The 24,202-nt window shown below is 40.8% G+C and overlaps 1 protein-coding gene across 1 annotated transcript; it reads left to right on the top strand.

The window, feature by feature from the left end:
• The first annotated feature begins 244 nt into the window (after window positions 1-244).
• On the top strand, window positions 245-23,589 carry LOC149932448 (uncharacterized). Its single transcript, XM_090155440.1, has 4 exons — window positions 245-1,006; window positions 8,873-9,235; window positions 17,641-17,952; window positions 23,268-23,589. The coding sequence occupies exons 1-4, from the start codon at window positions 928-930 to the stop codon at window positions 23,372-23,374; spliced, it is 861 nt and encodes a 286-aa protein (XP_090011566.1). The 5' UTR covers window positions 245-927; the 3' UTR covers window positions 23,375-23,589.
• Window positions 23,590-24,202: the final 613 nt, after the last annotated feature.

The raw sequence follows: 24,202 nt of genomic DNA, 5'->3' as shown, positions 1-24,202 counted from the left end.
ATGCCCAGGGAGAAGATTGCGTCCAGCGGATTTTTTAGTACGGTGTACACGGAGAGAAGCTTTAATGTCGGATATAGGAGAGAGAGTTTTACGTCGTACATTGGCCACGAAAGAGCACGTCCTAGCGGCTCCCCTCTCCACGAAGGAATAGGCGAAACCGGCGAGCGAGAGGGCCTCGGAGAATGAGAGAGCGCCGAACCGAACCTATAAAACTGGCTGGAAGGGAGCTTCCTCTCGCAGAGTATCGAACGACTCTGGCGCGCAGCGGTCGTCGAGAGAGCTCTCTGTCGGCTGAAAAGGTTCTTCGGAATAGCGGCGAACGAGAGCTGGCAAAACGCGGCCAGCCACGAGATAAAGTCAGGGACGGAAGACACGCGGAACGAGTCAGTCTACAGTCAGCTCCTAGCCCGCTGGGAGGAGGAGATCATGGTGGTTGGGCTTCGGAGATCTCGGAGTCGCCGATCCAGTGGATCAGAGACTTTCGTCGCTTGAGCATGGCGATCTCGATTTCCGTCATCGACACTCGAAGTTGAGTTCCTCCTTTCCGTCGTTGCTTTTTCGCTCTCCTTTCATTCTCAATCCGCCACGGAAGACGGAAAACTTGGCGATCAGACACGACGGCCATGTAGTATCGCGTTTCCGACAAAACCAGAATAAAAACATTTCCCAAAAACACTTGTCGACTGGATTCTCGAAGCGGGAAGAGCTAAAGATCGAAAGACAGATAGAAGAACCGTATAATTGGATCTCAGGATTATTACCGCGAAATCGAATCGTAGATTAAACTTAAATGTACCGGCGGTACGTAAGCAAATAGGCCAGAGGATCCATCCTCAGTCTCTCTCGTCACTTCCCCGAAAGAAAAGCGGCAAAGGTAGCCGAGTCGCGAGTGATTCGCCCCTCGCAGTACCTTCACTTGATTCCTCCATGTCGACCGGCTCGTTTCAAGCACTCCGAACTCTCGCCCGAAAGTTGCGATTAGTGATTCTAGTGGCCTGCCTCCAAGGTGAGTTTTCCCTTATTCCGATTTCTTCTCCGTTCTCGCGTTGACCAATCTCTCAATCGATTTCGCCGAATTCTCCAGTCCGTATTTTCTTCATTTGGCCTCTCGAGAATTATTGATAAGGTCTGAAAGGAAATCGGCCATTCGGGGTGGCCCGCGCTTTACGCTATTACCAGCACTCGTATAAACGCGGGACACGCGCTCGCCTCTTCCCCCCCGCGCTTTTATTTACACCACAAACCACGATTCTCTTGTTTAGTCTTGTTTGCATTCTAATTGTAAATCTCTTCCGCGCGCATTTAAAAAAACATACTCGCGAAAACGGGCGTTGTACGTGTCACGAAAATCTGTGCCGCCCAAAAGCTTTTAAGTTCATTTACAGATTAATAAATCCTCCTTTGTTCCACGATCGAATGGTTTCCCGCTGAAACGACTCAGAATAAATTAAATCAAGTTTTAATCTATAATTAACAATCATATAACGAAATTCTTAATTTATTGTTCCTAATTTTAGAGCCATGAAAGCCATTTCATTAAATTACTTGAAGTTGAAAATATCAGTGGCGTAACTAGGGTTTCTGTGGTCTCCTGCGTAAAATCATTTTTTGGGCCCTTTACAAAGCGAAATCCTACCTATATATTAATTTTTACAATAATTGTGTCTCCAATCTTGCAGTTGAAGCTAAGTGAATATTTGTAACATTTAATCATATAATAATGATAATAATCAGCTAGTTTAATTCCCAAGGAACAACCTTAAACTTAAGTTATCTAGCTACTTTTAATGTCATTAATTCAGGTGTTCATATTGGCCAATGATTTTAAGAACAGGTATAACTGACCACTTTCTTATGGAGGCGCTTGTCCTATTAAAAACTACGACTCGTGTCAAGAATCTGTGTAAAAATTGTGTATCTTGTAAATGACAGGAGCTGTAGTTAAGATATCTATAGGATTGCCACACGCCACGGAAAACAGGGAAATCATAGAAAAGTCGGGTAATTTAAAAAAGGGCCTAAAAAGTCAGGGAATTTAAAAAAGGGCCTAAAAAGTCAGGGAATTTAAAGAATTTGTAAAAATTCAGGGAAAAGTCACTGAATTCAATTTTATCTTGACACTTTTTGAAAATAATTTTACTCTAGATCTATGAGAAATTTTATGATTATCATTTATTTCCTTGAAAGTTTGGCCAATTTTTTCAACATCGCCATAACCTTTTTACTAAAATATAAGTCCATTTAAATTTCTTAACTTCTTATAAAAGTAAAATATAAAATAAAATTTTGCCTTAAAAAGTTAGGGAAAATCTCTTAAAATGGTCAGCGAAAACAGGAATTAGTCAGGGAATTTGAATCTGAAAATTTTGTGGCAGCCCTGATCTATGAGAGCACGTCCACTGTTTACAGACAATAATGAAGACATCTAAGCTTCAGTAGACGGTCATCACGGAAATATCTATAATGCAGCTTCCCTTTCAACCAGTCATGATTTGGCCGGAAAGAGACGCTGATGTCAGAAGGTGCAGGATGTAAACAAGCGTATCTTTAGTATGAGGCGCGATATCCAGTAGAGAAACCCACTATTCTCTCGAACGTACACAGCGAACCTTATAATTATTTTAGTGGATTAAATTATGACGAATCATAGGGCCCTCCAGCTATCTCTCTTCCACGAACTTTATATACTGTTAAAACATGAATTAATTCACAATTAATATTATCGCTTCCTTCATTAGATTTCAATGACGCAGCTTGGCTGTGGTTTTTAGCTAGCTGATAAATATTAATTGCATCAAGAGCCGCGGGGTAAATATGTATAAAATTCAAATAAACCGATGCTTGGAAGAGATTATTATAATCGACTTGTTCAATATAAAATGCAAACTTTGAAACATGTATACCGACGCTGAGGTTTAATAGAATACTATATTTATGGTTAAAATGTAATCAACTATAAATATTTACGAAACGTTAAGGTATTTGGTAGAATAAAATGTTAAAATATTCATTAAAAACGTCTATAGGCTTGTACCTTTCTTGGCACACACGCATCCTTGTTTGGTAAAACAGTACATAACTAGATTATTTCAAAACATGTTAAAAGGTGTCATATTTATTATGTTTTAAAATGAATAGCGTTAAACGGGAAATTAGGAAAATTTAGTTGGAATAATTAGATGTCAAGTCTTAATTTTAGGTTAGCAAATAATAATAAACAGCTAGGCTAATACCCAAGGTGCCACCTTAGGCCTAAGTCATCAACCAACTTTTATGGCAAAACCTAGTAAGGGTCAATTTTGAAAATTTATATTCAATAGTAAATTAAAATATAAATGTAAGTTGTACATCTATTGTAAAAATTACAACCACACAAAACCATTCCTCCATTTGATACACCAATAAGTACTACTTACATTATAATGAAAAGTAATAAAAAATCAAAATCCAAAATATTAATAATAATAATAATAATCAGCTAGGCTAATACCCAAGGCACCACCTTAGGCCTAAGTCATCAAGCGACTTTTGAAGCCATTAATTCAGGTGGCCGAATTCAAAGAAATGGCATAATGTGTTCGTAATAAAAATATAATTATGAATAGCATTCTTATCGAGAGTGTGTAAAAAAATAGTGGGAATAGGAAAGCCATAAAACAATTTCTGTCAATCTAGCTTTTATCGTATTTTAGGGGCCAGCGGTTCTACTTAAAATAGCCAAACTTGTACCGGATAATAAATAAAAGGCACCGAAACTAGCGCCAATATTGGACGCGTTATTTCATCGCATTAAACTCTACACGATATAGTTGAGGCCTTTTATATCCGAGATGTCTAGCTAGCTAACGTTAAAACCAATTTGTCCAATATAAGGGGAGGGATTGGGGATGTTAAATTCGCTGCAACAATACAGAGGGAGACCTACAAGCTTATGTGTGAACGAAAACGCCACTCTTAACCCAGTCACTGTCGCGGGAGGGGGCGCTTCTATTTCCGCTTTAAGCTAGACGACATTCAAAACTCCGCAACGTAAAGGTTGGCGCTTTCTATCAGTAAACGAATTCAACACCCTTTTCAAGGCGAAACGTCACCGATTGGCGGACACAGCGAGAGGGACCTTGGATGGAGAAATTACTCGGCGTTTTAAATTAAATGGCCCTTCACTAACTGACAGTGCAACGAAATTACAGACAAATAATCCCTTATTCGACGTGCTTCAATCGAACGAGAAGTGAAGCGAAGCTTAATAAGACTCGGCTGATCTACGGCGAAGGGTGACTGCGGAACCGTCTCTATCGTGGAGTGGACAGATAGGGCGAGACTAAATCTTCCATAATGGGAAAGAATCTATAGAGTAGGCAGAAAGTTCGCCTATTCAGTGCTCCAGTAACGCTCTCGTTTTGTAGTATCAGCGTTTGAGCGCGTCTCGGGGCTTACAAGTACTAATTTTCCGTAGGCGAACGACAATTTTCGCTTAAGCTTGACTATTCGGGTACTTATTCGTCATAGAGATTTCGCTTAATTAGATTGAGCGAAACCCACTTACGAGGCTTAGAAATTGATGCCCGTACTCCGGGACGAATATCGTCTCTCCGACAAAAATTTCACTTTATTCTATTAAGCCTAGTTATTATTCGTACATAAATATTCCCGTTTAAAATGTTAAAACTGGAAACCCAATTTCGAATAAAGGCCATAAAAAGTAAATTTAATTTTTATTCTTCCGACATTAAAAATAAAAAACCCAGTCTTAATTCTGTAATATAATAGTGATATCAAATGAGAGAAAGAATAAATATTAAAAGTGGAAACGAAATTAGAATTAAAAAGGGATTTAGCGCTACCTCGGGATTATTTTCTAGTCTTCGCGAGTCTTATTACGGAATTCTCTCTTTACTTCAGAGTGCCTCGAGTCTTTTAAAAGTAAGAGTTTCGGATATTCTCTGGTCCTCGAAGTTATAAATCTTCCCCGAGATCATTAAAACTTAACAAAACAGGTGGAGCACTCTTTAAGACGAAAGGATTTAAGTCTAGAGAGAGAGAGAGAGAGAGAGAGAGAGAGAGAGAGAGAGAGAGAGAGAGAGAGAGAGAGAGAGAGAGAGAGAGAGAGAGAGAGAGAGAGAGCCGTGGTGCGAAGGAAGGCTTATGGCCATTGTAATAATACCCAGTCAACTTTTAGGGCGAGAAGAGACCCGATAGGGGGGGGGAGTGAGGCCAATACGGTCCTCGACCCGTTACCCATATTCAGGAGAATATAATAGGGTAATGGCGACGGCTAAATAGCGCCAGGCGCGCTCTAAGCTCCGCTCTTAGAGCAGTATATGATAATACGAACGAGCGTAGGGCGAAAGACGAGCGCGCGGTGGTTTGGCCAGATTAAACTCCGGATATATCTCTCCGGTATACGCTGATGGAGTATATTATATGGGGTATATCCCCACGCGTTTCTCTCAGTTAAATTGCTTAAAGGGAGGACGAGCTGGGCAGTCTGTATGGCTGGAAGAAGGGCAGTCGGGGGGGGGGGAGCGGTTCTGATTTTACGAGACTGGTAATTCGCGCTACACGCGGGAAGGTTAGATCGATACGTCATTCCGTGATGAGCACGAACGCCACTTTACGCGCGCCATACACGCGACAAGAAGGGCGTCACGAGAACCTAGAGTACAGCAACTATTATATATACGGATCCGTTCTATGGTTTATAAGAGGGGGCTACCCCTCCCGCGGCGAACATTCGGGCCATAATTCCTGGTCGTGGCGGAGGAGACGACTATATAGATCGAAGGGATTTCGCTAGTAAATAAGGTGCCTACAGGGTTGGGTGCATTCCCATTATACTCGCTAATATACGAAGCGTATGTTTTGTAGAGCTTTTATAGCATCGTCTCGTCCCCGCGCTTTGGCCTTCTCATTCGCGGCCGCAACTCCGGTTGCCAGGCGAAGAGAGGAAGAGACGACGCCGCTTCGGACTTATAACTAACTCGGTCATTCCGACTCGAACGGGTTCGAATGTACGCGTTTTGAATTCGCGGCGAACGTCGGAATAGGGAAGATTCTTCCGTCGCTTCTCTTTCGGTTCGGGCTGTCGTTGCGGACGCTAGCCGACTTTATTCGCGAAAACTCGGTGACCTTTTGGAAGGCGAGTGGCGGCGAAACAATCCGAGTGAATATTATACAAAAGGGTGGCCGCTGCCGCTCGTTTTCCGAAGACGGCGTCCTAATCTCGACTAAAGACGACATTCCGACAAAAGAGGGCCGAGAGAGCCGTTAGAAAAGAGAGAAGCGAGCGGACGGGGATTAAGTCCGAGAAGGTGTCGCCAGCTCGTCAGAAAACTTTAACGAGTTGGGAGAGCGAGCCCGCTCCTTCTCAATTTGGCGAATTGAATGCGCCCCTCCCCCCGCGCCGGCCTCGCTCAGTCTACAAATTACGCTAATTACGGGAGCTCCTCCTGGCGGCTTCTTTCCCTTTACTTCCATCTTTCTTATTCTTCCGCCAAAGCGTTCAAGATTGGCTCGAGACTTTCCGATAGTTTATCCGAGCGTAGACTCGACTGACATGCACAGACCTATCCTAATTTGTCGATATCTGTCTTGAGGAGGGGACAATAGTCCGATACTCAACAAGGTGGAAGTAATGATACTCGACCCGACTTAGGTCCCGCGCGGACAATGTTTGAATAAATTGAATGAAGAGGAAAATTTTTACGTTCTTTAATTCAACGACTATACAGGGTGTTTCAAAAACTTATGTAAAAATTTTAAGGAGTTGTAGGGGTGAGTTGGGAAGTATGCCTGTTTTTTTTTTTCATTTTCCTACGATGAGTTAAAAGAGCGCCAGAGAGCTTCAAAGTGTGGGCAACTAGCCCTCGGAGGTAGGCTGCAACAAGCGCAAAACCAAGAAGCAGGGACTTTAAATACTGTTTAAGTTTACCTTTTTACGCTGGTTACCTCGATTTGTATACAAAGTCCTTTTTAAACTTATCACCTTATTGTTCGCATTTCCATGCTGCTTGGTTTTGCGCTTGTTGCAACCTACTTCCAGGGGCTAGTAGGCCACACTTTAAAGCTCTCTGGCGATCTTTTAACTCATAGTAGGAAAATGGGGAAAAAACAGGCATACTACACAACTCACCCCCTACAACTCCTTAAAACTTTTGCATAACCTTTGGAAACACCCTATATAGGATGTAAATAAAAACTGCTTTAGAGTTGGATTTACATATTGTCGAGGTACAAAACCAATTCGTAATTTAATTTTTTTTTCGATTATGAATTGAACAAAGTAAGGACAAACACGTTTCCCATTTAAAAAAAAATAAAGTTTAAAGCTTCTTAATCGAATCTTTATCTTTAGTCCGCCACAAGCAGATTTGTTACTGAAATCAATTTGGCTCTCTGTTATAACAAATAAAACCCTGTCGTTCGTTTTCGTCTGGTTTATCTTATTTCTCGTATCTTCGTGTTATGTATAAATAATATATAAAATAAACTTCTACCTAGTTTTTGGGATTCGTCATCTCAATTCAACAAAATAAACTTTGGAAAAACAATTGAATCAATTTTGAATCTCATCGCGAAAATAAACCAACGAAAATATTTTCATTTAAGCATCTGTTTACGTATAAATTTGTATAGAATAGAAGTAAACAATGTAAAATGTTATTAAACTAGTTATTCCCCAGAATTGAGGCGTAAGCGCCTTTTAATTCGATTTTATAATTTTACAAAGGTGCTAGAATTAGAACACCCTTATATCCATAAATATTGCAACGAATATATCCATTTAAGCAAATTTTAATGTAATAAACTGTATAAAATATTATATTTTCGGTACGTATTAAAGAGGCGCCATAACCTGACATCAATAAAATAATAGGAAGGGGATTAAGGCCTCGATACCGCTTGGGAAATTTAATCCGAAGAGAGACGGTCTTGCCACGTTCTCTATTAGGATAAGCCGATTTAATTAGGATATATTTGCCATTTCAATCTAGAGGAGGCAGGTGCCCCTTTTCCTATACGTTGGACGGAGGTAGCTGGCCGCGTAATATCATATTGCTCTATATGCTCAGGTATAATGTAGGAGGTAGAATTGGTATCGGCGTAAATATTCATAGAGAGCGGTTGCCTCTAGGGAGGGGCCAAGGAGGGCAAATTTGAGACTTCATCGCGATAATTTAATCACGGCGGATCAATTAGCTAAGAATCATACTCTCAACGAAATCGTAAGACGGAGATATTCTACGTAGGTGTAACAAACGATTCCATTGTAGCGTAATAATTTAAAAGATCGGCACTTCATTGTAAAAGGTCGATCGATTCGGTGTCGAGTTGGGTGGGGGAAAGGGATTTTACAATATTAGTATCTACGCGACTACTTCTACGTTTGAAGGCCCGCCCAGCCGTCACTAACGACATCGAACGAGGAAAGACAAAGACCGATTAATACTTTTCGAGACGATGAATACATTACAATCTAATTAGTCGTCGCTTCCGTACTACGAGCCTTCCTAGCGTAGTCGCGGACGCGGTATCTGGCGATTTAATTCGTTCTCAGCGTCGATTAATAAGGTGGGAGGTACAAACCCAGAACTATTACGGAAGGGTATCTTTGCGGCATCAATATGCTAATTTTGGTCCGTGCACCACCTATATATATATAGCGGCGACAGTTCGAAGCTTGATAAAGCTCCTTTTGTCGAAAACGGAACATTCCCAGCGCACGCGAACAAACGATAGCGGTGGTGGTTTCAACTCCTACGTTGTTTATGACCGCTGTTGGCAGAGATTTAATGGGAAAATAATCGCGGATTAACGTCGATTTGTTATTGTTATACAATTTCTAACGATCGGATTACTTTTATTTTGTTAGCCGCGTCGTCCTTGGAGATCCGTCGATTGTCCGTTCCTCGCTGGGTCAAGAACGGCACCGAAGTGATTTTAGATTGCGAATACAGCTACACGGATAATGATCAGCGGCTGGTGGTCAAATGGTTTCTCAACGACGAGCTGGAGCCCGTCTATCAGTGGTTACCTCAACTTAACGCGCGACACGTCTCCGGGGTACTGTCCGGACGCCTGGACATGGACTACTCGCCCAGTCCTCAAGAGCCGTACGCCCAATATCGAGCTCTGCGCATTCCCCATCCAACGCCGGAGCTCAGCGGAAAGTACACCTGTCTCATTATGTCCTTGGCTGGTCAGGATTCCAAGAATCAAGAGATGACTGTTTACGGTAAGCTCATTCGCGTTTCTCGGTAAACATCCGCTTTTCAATCCGCGTATAGATTAGAAAATGGAACGGCTAGCAGTCGGAGTAACGATCTCCGAGGAATTGCCAAAACAAACGCAGCTAAGTATAGACTTCCGAATTCCCTTAAACAGCGTTCCGAGTATGGCAATTCCCTAGATACCTCATTATATAGTAAACTCCTAATAAAATTTGCCCGATATAAGAGGCAACTTCATTTAACCCGAGCGCGGTGCCAAAAGACTAAAAGGGGCATCGATCTCTCCTTCGACAGGGAGATTTCCATCCTAGAACGAGGTTTATTTTGAGGGAAAGCTTTTCTTTAAATTGGGGGACGTTATTCACCCTGGCGCTCGCTGGCTACGTCGTCTTTCAGACTGGAGAGCCGGCAAAAAAGCCGTCGTTGGAAGGCTTATCTCGAAAAGAGAAGGCAATTTTGCCGCGGTAGCGATGTATACGAAAAGAGCCGCGGAAGAAAAGGATATTTCTCTCGTTCGCCTTTTTATTTTTCTCTCCGCGCTTTAATAAGATCTCGTTTTCGAGGCAATCTTGGTTTGTATTGGGATCGGTCGCGTTAAAAAGACATAGGACATTCGAGGGAGGAAATCCTTCGGACGTTTTTCCGCTCTGCTCTTTTAGCTAAAGGACAAATATAACAACGGGTTCGTTCCACTTTTTAAACGAAAGGCGACGGGATAACCGTAAAACTAATAGGCTACGAATTTATTTCGCTCAGAGACGATTTTATTTTGGATAACGGATGAGGATATTTTCTCAGACTTTCCATAGCAATAAAAACAATATCGTAACGTTATACGACATTCAAATTATTGTTCGTAAAGTTTATTGGATCCAGTTTAATATTATTTTTTATTACCCTTACAAAAATGGTGGATCAAATTTGTTTCCAAATTAACTTACAAAATTGGGCGGATACAAATTCGACTTTGATCGAAAATTATAAATACAAATGTGTTATATTGGATCCAATTACAATGTATGAAATTAATTTTTATTCCAATTTTATCAAAATTATTTGATACAAATGGAATTGGATTAAGCCACTAATTTTCGTAAGGATGGTAACTTTAAATCAACCATAAAAATGGTACGGTTTTTCAGAAATAATTAGAGAGTTTCAGCAACCCATTTCTAGGCGTAAACGCGAACGTCTACGTCTCTTCCCGACGTGTGGGTCAAAATTTCGTTGAGTAAAATACGGTGCCATCTATGTTACAAATATGATACTGATAAGGCCACGTTGCCACATGCACCAACAACATCTTTCTAACTTTGAAAAAAATGGTGTGAAGGCCACGTTGCCACATGCACCAACAACCTCTTTCTAACTTTGAAAAAAATGGTGTGAAGGCCACGTTGCCACATGCACCAACCACATCTTTCTAACTTTAAAAAATGGTGTGAAGGCCACGTTGCAACATGCACCAACAACATCTTTCTAACTTTGAAAAAAATGGTGTGAAGGCCACGTTGCCACATGCACCAACAACCTCTTTCTAACTTTGAAAAAAATGGTGTGAAGGCCACGTTGCCACATGCACCAACCACATCTTTCTAACTTTAAAAAATGGTGTGAAGGCCACGTTGCAACATGCACCAACAACATCTTTCTAACTTTAAAAAATGGTGTGAAGGCCACGTTGCAACATGCACCAACAACATCTTTCTAACTTTGAAAAAAATGGTGTGAAGGCCACGATGCCATATGAACCCAATAAAACTTAATTTAGAAAATAAAAGTGACACACAACATTTTGTTTGCTGTACGACCTACATGTAACTAGTTAAAATAAATGGCCGTTGTTGTAAGTTACACTCGTCGTTTGCTTTTTCAAATGCCGGATTCCCGTGTTCCCGACGTTCCCAACGTCAGATAAATTTATCGGATCTAGCGTAGACGTTCGCGTTTAGAAATGGGTAGCTGAAACAGTCTATTGATGAAAGAAAAAAATATTGAATCCTATATAGGCCCATCAGACTAATATAATAATGTCAGTATATCCCGAATGTTCAGGGAAAACCAGCCAAGCGGCAAAAGCCAATAATGCGCTATTCCATCTTTTAAAAACTTACAAATTCTTTATATTTCGAGAAAATTCGTGTACACTTCGATTTTTTTTTCGTCCTAGGATTTTTGGCTTAGAAGATTTAAATCAAAAAGATTCGGTCTCAAGAGATTTTTTAAGTAAACGGAATAAATTTACATAAGAAATTAGCCTTCACGCGGGGGACCCGGCAATAGGGTCACGCGTAGAAGGAACTACGTGTCGAAATGCGGAGATAAATCTGTCGAAAGCAAATTTAAATTAAGCCTCTACAGACACCGAAGAAATATAAAATAATAAGATTCCTAAAACATATCTGATCGAGTTAAGGCTATTTTATATTAGATAAACAGAACCGTAGAAAAAATCATTTTATTAGATTTCAAGCCGAAGCCCAGTCGCAAATATGAATTCCCCGAAGATGTCTTCAGCTTGTTTCTAATATAGATTTATTCCGCTTCGTTTTCATTGATATTTTCTAACCCAGTTCCGTTTTTAGTTTTATAATTTCAATCTCTTTTCAGTAACGGGATAAAGTTGCGTAAGTTTTTTTAATTGGGGTTAGATAGATAATATTATCTAAACTAAGGGCAAACAAAAATTATATATTAGGAATCTCGAGATTGGGATTATCTGAAAAGGAAATGGCTCTTGTTCACTGGTGGTGCTCGGAGATATGAATGCCTTTGGGGAAATATTTTTCCATTTCAAAATTGAAATCCACTCATCTATCGATCGCTAAAAGCGCCCGCACAGTCGGTTAATTGGGCCTCGCTTTTATTTTTAGCCATACGGAAACGAGTCTTTGAAATTTCCAATCGACAATATTCAAATATACATAGCTAATTTCCCATTCGTTACGATTAATCGTTAAGATAAATTAACCCGCAACCTAGCCAGATAAGGCTGTAGTTTCCTGTTCACTCAGAAGTATTTAATATATAACGGAGAAATGTTCATCTAGGTCACCTTCGCAAGCTCGAGGCCGCCAATCCGTGGAAACGTAGTCCACATCACGACTAAACATTTTACCGCGTGGGGTGGCGAAGGGGATAGCACTCTCACCTCGCAGCAAAAAGAGCCTGGCTCGATCCTAGTTTGTGGCAATGGGTGAAAACTCGTAACAACTCCTTCCGCGTTCAGTTTGCTGGTTATCTTCCCCGAGTTTTTCGGTTTCCTATTCACTTGCTTAGGTTAACGTCAATAGTAAATGTTAGCTTACAACTAACCCGGGAACTAATAAATGCTTTAATGAGCCGCTAGTCGACTTATGGTGGTGCTTTGGGTATTAGCTCAGCTGTTTATTATTATTACTCCCTCTATCAATTTGAAGTATAAAAATTACATTTCTCAAAGTCGCGATATGATACTATTTTTTCATTTAAAATTTATTTTATAAAAATCAATAGTAACAAATAAATAGTATAGCGAAATGAATAATTGTCCCATAATAGTTATTATATACTTCTGGTTACACTTAGCCATTGTCAATTTCCGAAATTGTTGCCTGAAGAAATGATAAACCCTCAGTACGTAGGGGTTCAAGGAGAAGTGGCAGACCAGATTTTAACTTTCGTTTCAAAGAACGACTCAAAAGACGGCAATCAAAAGATTTTTTAAAAATATCTTTTCAATAAAATTTATTTGAATCTCGGTTAGTCAATAAACCCTATGCATCAGTGATTAAAGCGCTCATTTAAATGTTTAAAATAAGTGTTTCTAAAGACGATTCGAAGAGGTCAGATTGTATAGAAAGTATCTCTTTTCAAAGGGTGGTAAATTTTCTACGACCCGCTTTGCCTATACGTGGATAATGACAAGCGCGGAATTTTACAATGAGTGAGGTGAACGAAAAACCCTTTTGTTATGGTAAATATTAATTTGGTAGGAACCAGAAGCGGAAGACCGATCGAATATATACAAAGAACCGCGAGTTGGGTATGGCCCTCCATCAAAGGCTCATTAGTGAGTTCCCAAATGGAAACGAATTGGACACTTAAATATGAGCCTATATTCCCCCCAAAAAGACAACGAGAAAAGAGTCTATTTCATCCAGTCAAGAACAAAACGAAACGAAGGCGATAAAGACGTAATTTTCGCAATATAGTGGGGGGTATAGGAGAGCCGTGGAATGGAGCTCTAAGAATATATGGGCGAGCGAGGGTGAGTTGGAGCGAGCAAACGCCGTAGAAAAGGGAAGGAGAAATAGTGAATTGTTTTCCGTTTTTAAAGATTTTCTCCCAATCTTTTCCACACAGTAAAGCGGAAAAATATTTTTCATTTATTCCCGAGCAGATTTTTCGTTCGAGACTTTCCAATATATATATAAAATATAGAGGGAAAAGATCGCGGAGAGCGAAAGTGAGTTATATGTACGGGCCGAATTCTCGACTCCCTTGATTAAAGGGGGAGCGAAAATAGAGTTTTGGGCGCTCAAAAATCGACCAAATTTCTATATTTCCTTTGTTTCTCTATCGGCCGAAATCTGTACATTGGAGGGGATTTCCAGAAAGACTTTTTGCCCTTAATATAACAAAGAGGAAAAATTGCGCGCGGAGGCGTGGAAGACCGGGTTATACGCCGAGATGGAGTATAACTATATAGATATATATAGATATATACCCGTGGCGGAGGAGAGAGTGGGGTCCGTGGAGTTATGGTTTGGAAACGTTCTCCCAGAGAGAAAAACACATTTTATCCCAGGCTAAGCGCGTATGTGAGGCTATCGAGAACCCGAAAGGGGAAAAAAGCACCGAGGCTAAACTAGAGCGGCCTTTGTGACCTCAATTTCACCTTTCACACTCTGTCGCTCCGAATCTTTCGGCCGCGAAGCTTCCAGCAAAAGCCAAAAGCGGCGCACTCGGGCTGAGAGAGGAAATAGTGCACAGGCCGGGAAAGAGAGCCGTCCGAGCAACGCGGCCCATTAGCTCGGGTCGATAGTGCAGCGGGAAAGGCCGGCGGGACCATCTCCTTCCGTACAAGAACGTACAGACGCATCGAGCCCTCCGGTTGCCTCCACGCGGCCTGACGACCAGGCCAAGAAAAAGCGGAAAAACTAGGCCCTTTATACAGCTTCTAACAATCTCGTATTAGAGAGGGCCCTTTTTCCTGGCAGACGCGCGCCTTCGCTTCCAGGCAAAAGCTCGAACGGCTCGCTTGTAGCAAAAAGCGTAAACGCCAAGAACGAAAGAATGCCTCCGAATCTCGGGGGACGCTTTTCGGGTTGATCCGGGTCGTGGAAAGCTTCGCGCCACCGCCGCTGGCGTACCCAACCCTAATATCAGAGACGCGATCTCTAGTTTATCTCAAAGTCGGCGTGCCAAAAGAAATTAGCGGCGATATTGCGTTAAATTTATCCAATCACCCGATAAGTTCGTTGCCTTTACGTCGCGGCGCTGTGGTCTCGCTTCCTTTTTAGAGATTGAAGCTCCTCTAATATTTATAATAGAGATCACGCGAAAAAATGCCGCCAACTAGCAGGCGGCCAGACAGGATCAAATTGAAAGTTACGAGCGTCCTCGATCGCGGCTAATTTTGTTCTACTCCGGGCTTTCAAGTCGACGTCCGGCAAAATATTTGCTCCTCTTTCCAGCCCCGAGAAAAACAAACATTGGCTAAAGCGCGTTCGTAGCTTGCCCTTTCAACTCTTTTATCCCCGAGGGTAGTCCCGACCAAAGAGAGGAAATACGAACTAGGGCGACTACCGCTATATTCCGACTTGAAAAAACAAGATTTATGTAATCAAAATATTTCTAGCTCGAAAAATCCGTAGAAAAATTCTATAACATTCTTGGAATTTTTAGACTAGCCGTTATTTACTTTTTAAACCTCGTATGTGACTATGTCGCCTGTAGAGCTGTTGTTACCTTACGCTGACAATATGTAAGGCTATCTTTAATGGAATTGAATTAATCTAATAACAGGTACGGACGTCACACATTTTACAGCCTTCTTATTATCCGTTTCGACTATCGTGACTGTACAAAAAGTACAGTTTCAGTTATTAAATAAAACATCATTAACAGAACGTTTTCCAAACGATATAGAATCTTTCTTAAAAGAAGGCTCCTTCCCAATAGCGGCGGTTCTTTCTTCCCTTTTCCCGGGTTGGAACTAAATGAAAAGAAATTACACTCAGGCGGATTAAAACGTCGTTAGCGCATTTCAGCACGTCGTCTTTCGGACGCGTTTCGCCAAAAGTTTTATTAAAAGGAACAGCTCGTTGTACCGTCGAAACATCATTTATCTTAACAGCGAGGTGGAAACTCTCCCTTTTTATTGTCAATGCCCCCGCCGAGTCCCTCCTACAACTTTATTTTAATTTCGTTTCTTCCGACCTTTCTCTCGATCCTTCCGGCCAAAACGCGTCTTATTTCCTTTAATTTAAACTATACATATACGCTCGAAGAACAATACGGATATTTTCGAAACAAAGACAAATATAGCGTCGTCTGCGAAACCGTAATTGGGTTTCAAGTTTGTTACGTTGCTTGTATAGGAATATGAAAAATAATAAAGGTACAAAGTTCAACTTGAATAAGTTTCCGAAAATACGAGAAGGTATCTATTTAAAATGTGGAACATTTCGCGAGGGCTTCCGAAGTTAAAATGTTCTTTAGATAATTAGGAATTTTGCTAGCTAGACTAATCCAAACTTTCCTACGTTGAAAATAAAAATGGGTGGAAAAATTAATATTTAACTTCTTAGTTATTACTCCAGTTTTACGGCGACGTGGATGAGTGTAAAATTTGCTGTACTTAGTAACAAAACCAAGTAGCCTTATAAATATGAAATTGTAAACGCACCGTGGAAGCAGAAATGTGTAATACTGCTTTCTAGGAAAAGATATAAAAACTTTAATTTTATGAAAAATGGCTAACAACAGATTTTCACCATAAATTATAAACTCAGAATCTCGGAGCAACAATATAAAATTCTATTCGCACGAGGCAATATTTTAATGGTGAGCATAGTTGCGTTTTCATTCATACGCTCCACGAAAGATTGTCTAGATTTCACCCTTTAACCGTCGAAGAAAATTACTCGTAATGCTGGAAAAACCAGTACCTATTTTACTACAAAATATGTCAATTTATAAAGGTATATTTTATTAATCAAAAGAATGTACCAAATGTATTATATTTAAATATTTGAAGCTGAGCCTCCGGCCGTTATACAAAACTTGGTCAACAAAAGCGAAAACTTGACCACGTGGCCTAAAAGTGGGGCGTCGGTGTGGTTAGCACTTTCGCCTCGCAGCAAGAGGAGCCGGGTTCGATCCCAGCTTGTGGCACTGGGTGAAAGCTCGGAACAACTCTTTCCGCGTTGCAAGTTCTCTCCCCACATGTTGTAAGTGGTTTTCGCCCGAGTCCTTCGGTTTCCTCTTCCACAAAAACTTGTTGAGGTTAACGGTAATAGTTAGTGTAGTGAGCTGTTGGCTCGCGTCGCATGAAGGGCTAGCAACCACCCTCCTACGCATTGTAACCTGGCCACCTGAATTAATCGGTTTAAAAGTCGCTTGATGACTTAGGCCTAAGGTGGTGCCTTGGGTATTAGCCTAGCTAAATAAAAATTCTTAGCCAATGGCGTTTCCCGAACTTATTCCCGAAGTGTTTGTTAGGAGACGTTCGTTTTGTCGTATCTTGTTCATGCGGGACGAGGCTGAGCCACAAAACAATGACACATTGAAATGATATATCTCAGAGTTTAGTTAGATATTCATTTTGAAAGTAGGTCTCGTTATTTAGTATTTAAATTGAAAATAGGGAAATTGAAGTTCGATAATCTTAGAAGAAATGTTACAAAAAATTTAATTACGATTAAATACACTTTATAAGGAACAAATACCCTTAAAAATAGTAGTCATTAATTAATTAATTCTGATATTAATTTATAAATACTCTTTTTCACTTTTTTGACATTCGCTATATATCAAACCGCTAAATATAAAATTTCAATATTAATCAAGGCGGCCATCTTAAAATATGAGTCAAATAAGGATAAATCTTGGTCCTTACGCCTATACGGATAGGATTTATCCTCACTTTACCTTAAGGACTATTTTCGGTCATTACTATGGACAAATTTTCTCCAGGATAAGAGTAGTTTAAGGATATTTTAAATTTTTAAAGGAGATTGTAGAAAGTTGTAGAATATAAGAATAGGTGGCACTACGCAAGAGCCATACAGCTTACAAGTTAATAGACAGGTACGTGTAGGGAGAATTTATTGGAGTTTCTCCTACACGTCTATTGACAGCCTACAAAATAGAATCAATGAACCGAACGTCCAAGAGGATATAATAATAATTTTCCTTATCTTAGCCACAGCCAAAGAGTTCCTCTTCGACTACACCTTGCCGCACGAGGACCTGGTGAATTTCACGTGCGTCGCCAAAGACGTTTACCCGGAGCCACGAATGAAGATATTTTACCTCTCCGAGGGCCAGAAAAGACGCGTGTTCGAGGGCGGAGCTGGGACAATAGTGAATAAACGCAACAATAGTTTTGATATAACCCACTGGACAACTCCAAATAGCCGGGAATTGCCCGACAATCGTGAAACGAATGTTGAGTGCTTTTTGGAAATATTCGGATCCCCGTTCCAGAGGCACACGAGGATTACCTACATTCCAGGTAAGAATCATTCTCTCGTCTTCATTTCGAACGCTTCAAATCAGTGTGTGTTTACTTTTTGCTTCAATTAAAATTAAATAATTTAGGTGCCATAAAGGTTATTGAGAATTCTAGACTACTTTTGAACCATAAAGGGGAACGGCCAAGCTTTTCCAAATATGGCCTTATTTCCGTATCAATAGATTAACAAGACGTTCAATATACTAACACGTACCTTTTTTGTCTTGAAAAAATAGCTTTTGGCCCTAAAAGTTGAAACGAAAAATAACGCCAGGTGTTTGGGTTTGAATTTTTGCCGCCATCTTAGGGGCTGCCGCCAGCGCCCCTAACCCCGTATGACCGATTTGCGAACTATCCTAACTTTTAAAATCGCGCAATTTAGGCTAGAGGTATCTTATAACTGGAACGCGCCACGCGTGCAAAACAATTTTTTTGCGTCTTCAGCAGCGCGCGCTTTTACGTTGTATTTTTGTCTCACCGACTTCTCGTCGTATGTCGCGGCGGACGCGCGTTTTTCGATTTCCCGAAATGTCTTTATTTTATTAAAAATTAACCACTTAATATTTTTTGATGCGGTTTTCGCCATAAATTTTAGTTTTTAATGGGCTATAGGGCTATCTAACTGGTTAAAGCTTGACCGTTCCCCTTTAATGATCAACTGGATCCTCTGTTAGGTCAGATTTCCTCGGTAGCTTAATAGCCACCTCAATAGCTTGGTTTCGGTTTACTCTGTCTTTTCACTGGAAGTTAGCGCTGGTTGCGTGGGGCTCGGGGCCGTCATTATTTATATTAAAATTCATATACTTAAACTTTAAGCTAAAAATTTTTATTGCAATTTTTTTTTTAAAGTGTTCTTTATAATATCTCATCCGTCAAATTGATAGCAAAAGTTAAGTCGATATCTTCAGAAAAATCTGTGTACATTATGCCTTTCTTGGCCCCATACTTTACGAAAGTATTTTAGGCTACTGGCATAAATTGGTAATTGGGTAAAATAGGGTAAACGAAAAGGCGATTTTCTGTTTGGACGAATCTATCGAAATCACTTTTACGCTTATTTCATCTTAATGTTACTCGCATCTTCAATATCAAAATAGCTTCTGTAAAAAGACCCAAATGAAGTCATGAAGATTAGAAATTTTTCCCTGATTGCTATTTTTCCTCCATTTTATTCCTGCGGGGGCTCCGCCCCGTTTGGTTTTCCCTGTGGGGCTCGAACCCCCACGGGAACCTACGCTACGCAATCGCGCAACTTACAGTGAAAAGTCAGGATAAGCCGGCCTTTAATTCCCCACTTAAACACCCAGAAAGTTTGTTCGGTGAAACAATTTAATCCATTTTAAGCTTCAAGGCTAAGGCAAAACAAGATAAATATTATTTAGAAGCCTAATATATATACTCCAACGAAACAAAATTATATAGTTTTGGTTTCAGTTTTAACCCTGGCAAGCCCTATAACACTTCTGCGAGGTTATATCACCGCCACTAAATAGGAAGTTTCGATAATTTATCGGCCGCGTATCCCCCAAATCGAGCCGCTGTCAGAGCATCGATTTTTTAATTGAATATTGATTAGCGGTCCCTCTCTCTCTCGCTCGCAATTTATATTATCCCGGACGTCATCTTTTTGCGAAATAACAATTAAGCTCCGGTGGCTCCCTCTAGATTGAGATATCGACGTAGTTCCCAACTAAAAGATATACTTAGGTAGAGACGAACGCGAGTAGAACGGGCGAGCCGAGCCGAGCTGACTAAATGCGTAAACCGTTTGGAGGATTACCTTTTAAAATTTATTAAGGGGGATTATACTGTCGCGGGGAAAAGGCGCCTATTACCGAAAAAGCCGTTAATAAACCCGAGTCCGGTCGGGGGAGGGGCGTGTATGGAACAAGGCGCGCGAAATAACCTACGAGCGATCCTACTAAAAATAAAAGCCATCGATTTCTGTCAAGCTTAAAATTCGAAATTGGTTTTAAATAAAGGAGAGTTTCGGCGTCGTAAACTCCGTGCCGGTCGCCGACTGTCGGCCACGAAAGAACGAGGCCGTGGGTAGGAGAGGAATAGTCGGAGTAATATTTTAAGAGACGCCATTAATTTTTAATACGAGGGTTTTAGATAGAGCCGGCTAGAGAGAGAGAAGGGGTTCCTTGTACGGGCGCGAAGCGAAAACGTACGTAAGCGGCACGTAAAAGTCGTAAAGCAAAAAGCCTTTTATTCCCCAGTGGACCATCTCAATCGTCCTGGTCGTAGGAAACAATAAAGGCGTCCGAGGCCGGCTCCAAAGGGAAAGGAGGCGTCGCGTGCGTACGAGTAGGTGGCGCGTGACTGTAAAGGAATATATCCAGTTATTTAGACAAAAGGTGGTTACTAGATTGGGTGGTGTCCGGCGGGACAAAGGCAATCTTTCCAGTTCCACGCAGCCACCAAATTCATCTTCAAATGTTTCGGCGGTGGGCTGGGTCCGCGCGGGAGGGGGCTGGAAATTTAGACCCGCCGTGTAGCCAACCTAATAGTTTCCTTCGTTAAATGAACACGTTAAACCCGAGGGGAGGGTCGGTACTTTTATATTTACACCTAATATTAATCGTTACTCATTTACATTTACCGGTAAACACGTTATCTAATTTCGAAAACTGAGGGGCGTATAATAGGTCCAGGCGATCCTTCCAAGGACTTGCCCTACACTCACTAATCAAGAGAAACTCGAAAGCCGGACCCGTAACAACGCCCCCTTTCGGTGGAAAATTGCGCCTCGGCGGTATATAAAGTAATAGAAAGAGGGAATAAATTAGCGCAATTACACTCTAAAGTTCCCGGGAGCCCCCGCCGCCGCCGCCGCCTTTTAGACCCGGCTACAAATTACCAAAATCCACTCGGCTCCCACCGCCAAGCCGGAGCGTAGTTTTAATTAGGTTAATTTTATAATTCGTCCAGACTCCGCATGAAGACGTCTCCTCGCTTAAAAGGACAGACCTTAATAAAGGCCCACCCCGGCGGGAACTGGACGCGATAGGACGAGACATCGCCGTGCACGCCGAGTAACGCTACTCTTTCGCAATAATGAAATTATTCTTTTAATTTTGGGGCCATTCAGAGCCGACGATTTTGCTCCTTCCTTAGGAACCACCGAAACAATTTGGGAAACGTAACCACGTCCCTTCCCGTTATTGTTAGCGGCAAACCCATCTCGCAAAATACACTGAAACTTGATCAACATTTGCCGTCGGAGGTACCGAATAAAAGGGGCTGAAAATAGTACATTGTCGTTTGGGCGCGCTCACTAAATTCGGGGTGAGCGGGGTGAAGGAACGCTACTTGTTTGTGCCAGGGTGTTTCCTCGAAAATGTACTTAAATTAAACGTCGCTGTACGAAAAATTCATTTTCCACTCCGCTGATTTTAATAGCGTTCGGGTGTAAGGAGCTGCGGCCCGAATCTCGCCGGATCCTACAACATTTGTCAATGTGTAGTTTTTGTTCGCCTCGAAGATAGTAGTAAACGAAAAGGGGAACCGCTTCTAAAAGAAAGGAAAAGTCCGAAGGAAAAGGAGATAAAGAATTAATGAAAAAATACCGAAAGAGAAAGATTTCGGTTCGAGAGAACGATCTCTTTGGTAAAGGATAGCGAGAGGGAGAGAGTGGAGAGGACACTGTGGGAGAGGAAAAAGTGAATTGGTCGTAATGGAAGCTTCTCGGGGAAATAAGGGAACGTAATAGAGTCGGAGATTATCCGAAGAAGGACGTAGGCTCTCTTAGATAAGGCCGCCGCGTACTCCGAAAGAACCCTTTAAAGTTACCTTTTATGAAGATAGATGAGACAGATTTATCATCGAAATTCATCTTAAACGGGTGGCGATTTTTTTACCGCCTATCTGACCCCTTCGGTACTTATAAAAAATATAAGATCTTTCGGGTTTTCTTCATTTCCGCCGCGCGTAGTACATACGCTTTCCCATCTAGATGTTAGAAATTAGGCTTTCTCTATAAAGCCAACGAACATTTCATTCGACTCTTTCTATTTCGGATTCTAATTTCGTAACTTACATAGATATTACTACGCCCTACCCTACAAAGTTGGGAGGTGTACGTCGTACGGCGGGCTTTAGTTTGACGCTAGTTTACTAATGGATATTCGCCCAAGGGAGAAGGAGGGGAACCAACATTTTTGAAGCCGCTTTGTCACCGAAAGTTTCGATTTAACTCGCTAGTTTCTATATCGAATCCGGAACGTAGTCCTTCAACCTTCGACGAAGGCACCTTCCCGTCCGGATGAAAAGCCTCGCGTATAAACGAATTCACACGTTAAGAAGTTGCCGCGATAGCGATCTCGTAGTTTCAGACTTTCATTTTCCAAAGCGCTAATTGTAATTTATGAGACGTCCCACTCGAACGACGTTCGTGCGTATTTGGACAAATTTGGGTTGTTGAAACCCCATAAAGCGCAACCGCCATTTAAATCTTAAGCAAACGAACTTAAATCACCTTTATCACTAATATAATTAAATATATCAACGATATTTACTTGGAAGTAAATTCTCCGAAAATAGCCTTTCAAAAGCATAATGCTTGTTTTCCACTGGCACGCGCAACGACGCGTTTCTAAGCTTTGAAACGTTCAAACGTTTTTACGCGCGTAAATAAAATAACATTATGACGCGCGCTAGTAGAAAACAAGCTTTAGGCCTGATTTTCACTAAGGTAAAGACACTGACGCAAAAATATAGCATTAAGCCTGAAGCTTGGTTTCCGCTAGGGCGCGTGGAAACCAATGTACGTTCCAAAGTTGAATGACGCGTCAAATTACGACGCTAGTGGAAACCCAGCTTTACGGGAATTTTTCGCATCGACCGTGGTACCATTTTTGCCAAGTGGAAACCAGCCTTTAAGTTATTTCTGTAAATCAGTTTTAAGGCCTAAAAAAGGAAATAGTCCCGAAAACTTTTATTTATTTAAATAAAATCAAAAGCTTCGGACCCGTATTATATAAATATTATTTTTAATATAAAGTTCAATTTTCCACCATTTCAACAAACGTTTCTGAAATAACAAAAGAGTTGCGTGACAAATTCCTATAGCGATACTTTCAAACCCAAAATACCAATTCAATTTGTTATGGATTTCTATAGCTTTAACAAACAAAAAAAGAGAGAAAGAGGCTTAACTCAACTTTCCCCACAGCCACTTTCAAAAAAGAATCCTTCGAGGTTGAAATACAGAGAGAATAAACGATAGATGATATTTTTAGAACTGTATATCCGAAATAATTTATTGTTGAAATGTTGTAGTAAAAGATATTTCTACGCTTGTTTATTTGCAGGAGTTCAAGGTTTCAACGTTGCGTACGGCCTCGGTTCAGCAAGCAGCATCCAGGCGTCACACGCTATCCTTCCGCTTTTATTCGTTGCAATCCGATTCATGGCATAAACAAAAAAAAACTGAAATTAACACAAAAAAAGATATAAATATAAAAAAGTCGCGCAAAAAATGTCAGGAAAAAAAGAAACAAAAGTCGACTTTTGGTCCTCGTGTGTACGTTTCCGAAAAAAATAAAAGATAAAATATATTATATATAAAAAGTTTAAACAAAAAAAAAGAAAGACTTTGGTTTGTAATTATTAATCCGATGTCGCAACGAGTTGTGTCCAAAAATTAAAAAGTAAATGAGATAAAACTAATAAAAAGAAATGTAAAGATACCTACATTTGTAATAAAGCAGTTTTCTATTTAATAAATCAAGGCTTTGTTATTTCTTTAATTAGTATCATTAGCGGCGCGATAGTTTAGGTCTAAGATCGTAGAGAGAGAAAGAGGTTTGTTTGCGGAACGCGATAAAAGGAAACGGTGGAAGACAGAAGCATTAGCTCTATCCAAATAAGAATCGAGAAACAAAAATTACCTTGAAAGCTTTCCCTTGGAAAATGGAGGGCTAATATTAGCCCAGCGTGATACACTCTCTTTTCTTCACCTCCGTATCTCGACGTTCAAAACGGGCTGGAAAATACAGAATGCCATTTTGTATACCTATAGTAAATCAATTTTTGAAATAAGCTTACGTGACTGTCTACGAGAATCGAGGCGGTACACATCGTAAGGACAAGTGGTAAATGGTTCGAACATCTTAGCTGAATTCCTTTACGTGGCGGCGTGCCTTTGTGCTAAGTGTAATGTAATTCCCATATAAACAGAAAAATTCGATTCTTTTCCAGACCCAATCGAAGTTCCGAGTCTATTCGATTCGATTCTATTTATTGG

This window comes from Leiobunum rupestre, chromosome 8, assembly GCF_980474605.1.
Source record: "Leiobunum rupestre chromosome 8, qqLeiRupe1.1.hap1, whole genome shotgun sequence".
NCBI classification, from domain to species: Eukaryota; Metazoa; Arthropoda; class Arachnida; order Opiliones; family Sclerosomatidae; genus Leiobunum; species Leiobunum rupestre.
This window is presented reverse-complemented; position numbering and strand designations above follow the sequence as displayed.

Excerpts from the sequence above, each read along its gene's own strand:
- LOC149932448 (XM_090155440.1), top strand. The coding sequence starts at position 928 with ATGTCGACCGGCTCGTTTCAAGCACTCCGAACTCTCGCCCGAAAGTTG. Across the intron at positions 1,007-8,872 it reads TCTAGTGGCCTGCCTCCAAG|CCGCGTCGTCCTTGGAGATC; the intron begins GTGAGTTTTCCC and ends TTATTTTGTTAG. Across the intron at positions 17,953-23,267 it reads GAGGATTACCTACATTCCAG|GAGTTCAAGGTTTCAACGTT; the intron begins GTAAGAATCATT and ends GTTTATTTGCAG.